Source organism: Muscardinus avellanarius (assembly GCF_963383645.1).
Source record: "Muscardinus avellanarius genome assembly, chromosome: 19".
In the NCBI taxonomy this organism is placed as follows: Eukaryota; Metazoa; Chordata; class Mammalia; order Rodentia; family Gliridae; genus Muscardinus; species Muscardinus avellanarius.
The window spans coordinates 13,837,795-13,845,375 of NC_137805.1; the positions used below are offsets into that span (position 1 = coordinate 13,837,795).

At 51.2% G+C, this 7,581-nt stretch overlaps 1 protein-coding gene across 1 annotated transcript in view; it reads right to left on the reverse strand.

Moving 5' to 3' along the window:
• ATRN (attractin) overlaps positions 1-5,875 on the reverse strand; it is a gene marked incomplete at both ends in the record, with an annotated part of 109,376 nt that extends 103,501 nt beyond the window's left edge. Inside the window, one exon of the mRNA XM_080716318.1 lies at positions 5,469-5,875. Coding sequence (XP_080572444.1) covers positions 5,469-5,875 — 407 coding nt within the window. The remainder of the gene's footprint in view (positions 1-5,468) is intronic.
• Positions 5,876-7,581: the final 1,706 nt, after the last annotated feature.

Sequence of the window (7,581 nt, forward strand, 5' to 3'; positions counted from 1 at the left end):
AGCCCTTCTACCTCCGGGCTACACTCCCAGACCTATTTTTACATTTTTATTTGGCAAAAGGGACTCTTAAAGCCAGCACGCGCGGCTGACTTCGAACCTGCGCGATCCTCCTGTCTCTGCCTCCCAAGCGCGGGGATTACAAGCGTGCGCCACCACGCCCGGCCAACTGGAGCCTTTTATAAAAGATAAGAAATAAATAAGACAAGAGAAATAAATTCCTACCACTTTCCCAAGGGAATTCTACCTCCAAGCTATACCCTCAGGCTTATTTTCTTATTTACTTATTTATTTTTGCAGTACTGGGGATGGAACCCAAGGGCATTCTACTTCAGCTACACCCCCAGCCCTGTTTTTTATTCTTTATTTTTGAAACAAGGTCTCCCAAAATTGTGGAGGGCCTCACTAAGTAGTTGAGGCTGGCCCCAAACCCTAGATCCTCCTGTCTCAGCCTCCCAAGTACTGGGATTACAAACATGTGCCACCAAGCCCGGCTTTTATTTTTATTTTGAAACAGCACCTCACCAGGTCAATGAGAGTCTAATTACTTGCTGAGACTGTCCTTGAACCTACAATTCTCCTGTCTCATCCTCCAAAGTAGTGGGATTACAAATCTGTACCATCAAACCTAGCTAGTACCTTGGGTTGTTTTTTTTTTGTTGTTGTTGTTGTTTATTTTTGTTGTTATTGTTGGGTGTGTGGTACTGGGGACTGAACCCAGGGGCATTCTATCTCCAAGCTATACCCCAGTCCTATTTCATTCTTCTTTCTTTCTTTCTTTCTTTTTGCAGCACTAGGGATGGAACCCAGGAGCATTCTCTCTCTGAAGTATACCCCCAGCCCTATTTTTTATTCTTTATTTTCGAAACAGGGTCTCATTGAGTTGCAAAGTACTTTACTAAGTAGCTGAGGCTGGCCACAAACTGGGATCCTCCTGTACCAGCCTCCCAAATGCTGGGATTACAAGTGTGTACCACCATGCCGTTTATTCTTTATTTTGAAACAGGGTCTCACTAAGTTTTTGGGTTTTTTTTTTTTGGGGGGGGGGTCTGGAGATGGAACCCAGGGGCATTCGACCACCGAGCTACACCCCCTGCCCTATTTTTTATTCTTTATTTTGAAACAGGGTCTCACTGAGTTGCAGATGGCCTAAGTAGCTGAGGCTGTCTGCGAACCGCGATCCTCCGGTCTCATCCTCCCGAATGCTGGGATTACAAACGTGTGTACCACGCCCGGCCTCAGTAAGTTTTAGAGGGCCTCACTAAGTTGCTTACTAATTTGCTGAGGCTGGCCACAAACCTATGATCCTCTTGTCTCAGGCTCCCAAGTACTAGGATTACAAGTGTGCGCCATAGCACCCAGCTACCTTCATTTTTATAAATGCAAAGTCCTGCTAAGCATAGAGGTACACATCTGTAATCCCAGAACCTGGAGACTTAAACAGAAGAATCAGAGTCAAGGCTAGACTCAGCAACTTAGTAGAACTCTTAGGTAACCTTGCAAGACATGTCTCAAAATAAAAAATAAAAGAGTTGGGCATGGCAGCCCACACTTGTAATCCCAGTACTTGGGAGGCTGAAACAGGAGGATCATGGGTTTGTGGCCAGCCTCAGCTATTTAGTTAGGTCTCTGCAACTCAGTGAGACCCTGTTTCAAAATAGAGAATAAAAAATAGGGCTGGGACGCCAGGCGTGGTGGCGCACGCTTGTAATCCCCGCGCTTGGGAGGCTGAGACAGGAGGATCACACGGGTTCGAAGCCAGCCTCAGCTACTTAGTGAGGCTTCCAGCAACTTAGTGAGACCCTGTTTCCACTGAGTTCCACCCCCAGTACCACCAAAAAAAAAAGGACTTTAGGTGTAGCTCAGAGGTCAAAAGCCCTGGGTTCCATCCCCAGTACTGGGGAAAAAAAAATTAAATTAAATTAAATTAAATAAGGTAGGACTGAGAGTATATAGCTCAGAGTTAGAATGCCTCTGGGTTCAATCCTCAGTACCAAGGTAAAAAATTCAAATTCCAAGCTGGGCATGGTGCCACAGTGGTGCATGCCTACAATCCCAGTACTTGGGAGGTTGATACAGGAGAATCATAGGTTCCAGACCCATCTGGGCAACTTAGCAAAACCTGTTTCAAGATAAAAATCTAAAAAGGGCTTGGGGTGAAGTTCAGAGGTAGAGTGCCCCTGGATTCAATCCCTAGTACAAGAGAGGGGGGGAAGGGAGGGGCTGGCTGCAGAAGCCATTTAATATAATGGTACATTAGCACCAGTCCTAACTGTGTACCCAGGAAAGAGCAGTGACATCAACCAGTCCCAGCTCAAAGGGAGCGTCCCTTCACTTGCATGGGACAGTGTCAGGAGCACCTGTTTCCATTACAAATGACTCTTCTCTAGTTCTCTAGACTGAACATGTGAACAGAGACCTGTCTCTCTCCTTGGCAATACCTCATAGGTAGATGAGTCCTACAGAAAAATGTCAACTGCATACCCTGAAAGCGCCCCAAACTCAGTCTCTACAAAACGGAACCAGTCTTGGACCAGGCACCTCCTGTGTCCAAGTGCCTGTTATCATTCCATCACCCAAGGTAGAATCTCGTTTTCCTTCCCTCACTCCAGCCCTCTTTCTTCCCAAGAGCAACCCAGATTCAATGAAAGACCTGTCCCATTTACCTCTACAACACCCTACCTATCCCCCATTCAGCCTGCCTATCTCAGGCTTTCAGAAATGCTTGCCCTAAACCATGCCAACAGATCCCACTTGGCTGCCCACCATCCAAAGTCCACCTACTCCAGACATTACAGATTGATCTTGCCAAGAATGCCCCTTCCCACCTACAGATCACTGCCCACCACAGTGCCCCAGATCCTCAGAATGTGAAGAAGCCTCCAATCATTCATTCACCCGATCTTGGGAGCACCTCAAATACAAAATGCTCTGGCCGCATCTCCAAGGCCATTCCGACACTGTCTCCAATCTAAAAGCCTATAACATCATGAACACAAGAGTAACCTGTGCTCTCCACTGCTCTTAGGAGGAAAAGTCAAAATTCTCAAAGCGACTACCAAGTGTCCATGCAGCTTGGCCCCGGCCCGTCTGTCCAGTGCTGCCCGGCTCTCCTCTGCTCCAGCCTCGTGGTCACCTTGCCAGGATCCTACTCATCTGCAAGCCCCTATATATAATGGCCTCCCTTCAATCCCTCTCTTCAGGTGGCAGAACATCTCACTCCTCAGATCTCATTTACTCAGCAATTAACCTTGTCCTATCCCAAATGAAGTCAAGTCCCCCTACCTTCACTGCCACAGCCTTAAGCAAAATTACAATACATTGGCTGTTGGGTTGTTTATTCCCAAACTCCAAAGTAAGCTCCCCCAAGAAAAACTGTGTCTGTCTTGTTTCCCACTGTATCTCACTGTCTAAAAACACAAGCGCTGTCAGGTATGTTGGTTCATGCCTATAATCCCAGTTCCTTGGGAAGCTAGGTCAGGAAGATCACAAATTCTAACCCAGCCTGATCAACTTATCAAACTCACTCTCAAAATAATACATAAAAGCTGGGTGTGGTGGTGCACGCTTGTAATCCCAGCATTTGGGAGGCTGAGACAGGAGAATCGTGGTTCAAGGTCAGCCTCAGCAACTACTTAGTGAGGCCCTCTGCAACTCAGTGAGACCCTGTTTCCAAATAAAGAATAAAAAACGGGGCTGGGGGTGTAGCTTGGAGGTAGAATGCCCCTGGGTTCCATCCCCAGTATTGGAAAAAAAAAAAAAAAACATAAAAAGTGATGTGAATATAGATCCTGTAACAGAGTGTCCCTGAGTTCAATTTCTAATACAGAAGGGAAAACAAAAGAGGAGCCCTCAATAAATATGTGCAGATTAATAGAATCCGTAAATCAGAACATTCTAAGTAAGTTACAAGACAAGCCCACTAAGCACCGCTCCTGTAGTCACTTGGTTTCACCATCCATAAATCAGCTCTTCTCCTCAGGTTCTCTGAGTTCCTTAGGAGATTTAAGACTCTTAATTTCACCATCCCAAACTTCTCCCTCACCACTCCCTTCTACACAGGCACTAGCAAAACTTTATTTTCTGGCCTCTACAACTTTGTCTTCTTCCTTCCATCTGGGATTTTTTTCCCCCAGCTCCACATTTCCAAATTCTACTTAGCCTTAAATGCTCAAATCCAGTATTACCTGTGATGGCCGCTGTTATCATTCCTGCCTGCACTGGCACAAAACAGTTATCTAATGAATACTTTATTTTTCTATTATTACCTCCTCCTCCTCCAAGTTGTCCTTGCATCCCCCACCCCTAGTTACCGCCTTCCCACCCTGAATCCCCACAGGTTCTCCAGGGCCTCGACCAGCCCTCAGGTCAACGCACCTCAATGAGGCTTCTCTCAAGCCTCTGGCTGCTTATCATTTCCTATCAGATCAGCCTGCTTTTATCTGGTGGGGAGCATTTACCATCAGCTGAAATGATCTTGTTCTTGTTCGATTCTTTCACTTATTTGTGGGCCTGCCAAGTGCTTGTCACCCCACCAGAATGTAAAAGTCACAGGGCAGGGGCCCTACATCTCACTGCGTTCCACCACTCCCCCTCTCAGAAGGGCAAGATAGTCAACAGCCCCAAAGGCGGGATGGCGCAGTCGTTCTTATGACTAGGATCTGGGGGCACACATCTGACTCTTGCTATATTCCAAATTCCTTGTGGACTAGGCCAAAGTCTGGTCATCTATTTGTGTGTACTACCCAGAAATTCTTGCACAATTGAAGCAAATAAGATAACTACTTAATTAATGAGTGATCTCTCCAAGGGGTAGGGCCCCAAACCGGGCCAACTCTGAACTCCTTATATACAGAAACCGGGTCAAATAGGGCTCTCTTCCCACCCCCTCTCCAGGACAGGCCCTGCTCCAATACACCACCTCTTGGGAGCTTCAAAAAGCTACTGGTCCTTGGATCCCCAGAATCTCCGCATCCTTCCCCTTCCCTTCTATCTCCAGCCAACAAATCTCTCCCATCCTACCCCTTCCCTTCTATCTCCAGCCAACAAATCTCTCCCAGGGCCCCGCGTCTCCAGAGCACTCCACATCTCCAATCAGTCGGGAAACTCACGAGGACAGAGCCGTGGGGATGTCAGAAGGAGGCGTCAGGTAAGACCCGGCTCGCTCGCCTTTTCCTTGATGCCTCCTTTACCTGAAATAGGCTCAGTTCCACAAACTGGCTCGGAGACTCTTTGGGACCCTAGGATTCTTCCAATCGAGCCCGCAGCTCCCACATTCCTTTGGGGTCTCCCCGCTCCTGCCAAGCACCTTTCCTCCTTCCACCACACCACAGGAAAACCCCAGGCCAGAGACGACGATCTCCCCGGAAGCAAATGGCCATCCAACCCGGCGGCCTCCCCACTTGGTGTCCCGCATCGGCCTCTGGCCTGGAGCGGTCTCGGGCGCCCCTCGCCCCCAGCGCCCCACTCACCTGAAGCGGCCCCCGCAGTGCTGGCATTGCTCGCCCACCCAGCCCGCGGGGCACACGCACTGGCCGGTGCCAGGGTTGCATCGGCCGCCGTTGACACAAGGCCGGTCGCACTCCTTGGCCTCGGCCGCCGCCGAGCCCGCCGCCGCCGCCGCCGCCGCCGCGGCCTCGGCCTCCCGGGGCAGCAGCAGCAGCAGCAGCAGCGGCGGGAGCAGCAGCAGCAGCAGCAGCAGGCGCGGCGGCGGCGACGGCGGCCCCGGGAGGCGCAGCCCGGCCCCCAGCCCCGGCCTCCCAGCCCCGGGCACGTCCCGCTCCCGCCGCCGCCCGCCCTTCGCGCTCCCGGGCGCCGCCGCCGCCGCCGCCGTCCTCCTCCTCAGCCTCGCCTCAGTCGCCGCCGCCGCCGCCACCATCTTCCCGGGGCTGAGTCGGCGCCCCGCGAACACATACACACACACCGCACGGCCGGCTCCGCTTCGCCTGGCCGGGCGGGGCGGGGCGACGCGGACGGTGGCCCGGGCGGCCAATCCCGAGGGCGGGGCCGGGCCGGGGCGGGGCCTGGCGCGTGCGTGCTGCGTGCTGCGTGCGTGCGTGCGTGCGTGGGCGGCCGCGCACGCCGGGCTCCTCCCGCGGGGGCCGCCGGGAGTTCCGGGGCTAGTGGAGATGCCCAGCCCGTCCCAGCGCGCTAGGGCTGCCCTCGCGCTGGACCGCGGCGGGGTCGCGTCCTCGAAGTGCCCCCTTCCCCTTCCGCTGCCCCGTTGCCGCGCCGGCTCGTGGGCTGTGGCCCTCCCGGACACCCCGACATCAGGCGCTCCCCCTGCCCAAGCCTGCTGGGCGGAGAGGGGCTGGAAGGCTGTGGTGGGTGGTGTTTTGCAGCATTCGGGGGTACTGCCTATCATATCAGTAAACACCTAACAGACTGAAGACGTCAGAGATAGGCCTACCTTGATAGCCTCCGCCTTAACCTCTCTGGGAGGAGTTTGGGATTACCTTGCACCTCTCTATTTGCCCTCCAGACCTAATCATATGCTCTCAACAGAGGGGAGTCTAGAGTTAACTGGACCCTCAGCCTGCACAAGTCAAGCTGTTGAGTTACCTCCAGGCATCCCAGCAGTATAACCTTGTTTGAGGCTTACCCCTGGAATCCCGTGTGAGCCTGCGACCCCACTTAACCACCTGAAGAACATGGTGGGAGTGACGCCTGTCGTTTCCAGCTCTCCGCATTTGGGGGTGAGGGGATTGAGAAAGGGACCCAGTGGCACCCTGCCACTAAGCTACGTCCCCAGCAATTTTTATTTTTTGTGACTGGCTGGTCTCCAACTTGCAATCTTCCTGCCTCAATCTCCCAAGCAACTGGGATTACAGACATGGATTATCACACTCAGCCGGCTCTGAGCTTTAAAAAGACCTGTCAGTGGGAGGCCAAGACAGGAGGATTGCAGGTTCCACGGCCAACCTCAGCAATTTAGGCTCTCAGCAACTTAGTGAGATCCTGTTTCAAAATAAAAATATAAAATAGGACTGGGGGTGAAGCTCGAAGGTAGAATGCCCCTGGGTTCTATCCCCTTTACAAAAGAAAGAAAGAAGAAAGATTTTTTAAAAATGAAATCTAGTGAGGTAGAGCAGATTAAGAATTGATTAAAACAAACCTGGTGACACATGCCTTTAATCTCCATACTTGGGAGGCTAAGAGGAGTATTGGAATTTCAATTCCAGCCTTGACAACTTTTTTTTTTTAAAGTACTGGGGATGGAACCCAGGGCCATTCTACCTCGAAGCTACATTCCCAGCCCTATTTTTTATTCTTTATTTTGAAACAGGGTCTCACTGGGCTGCAAAGGGCCTCACTAAGGAGCTGAGGCTGTCCACGAACCACGATCCTCCTGTCTCAGCCTCCCAAATGCTGGGATTACAAGAACGCGCCACCACGCCCGGTTCCTTGATGACTTTTTTTTTTTTTTTTTTTTTTTTTTTTTTTTTTTTTGGTGGTACTGGTGTTTCTGGAAACCCTTCTACCTCCGGGCTACACTCCCCAGATACCTATTTTTTATATTTTTATTTGGAAACAGGTTCTCTTAAGCCAGAGAGGCTGGCTTCAAACCTGCGCGATCCTCCTGTC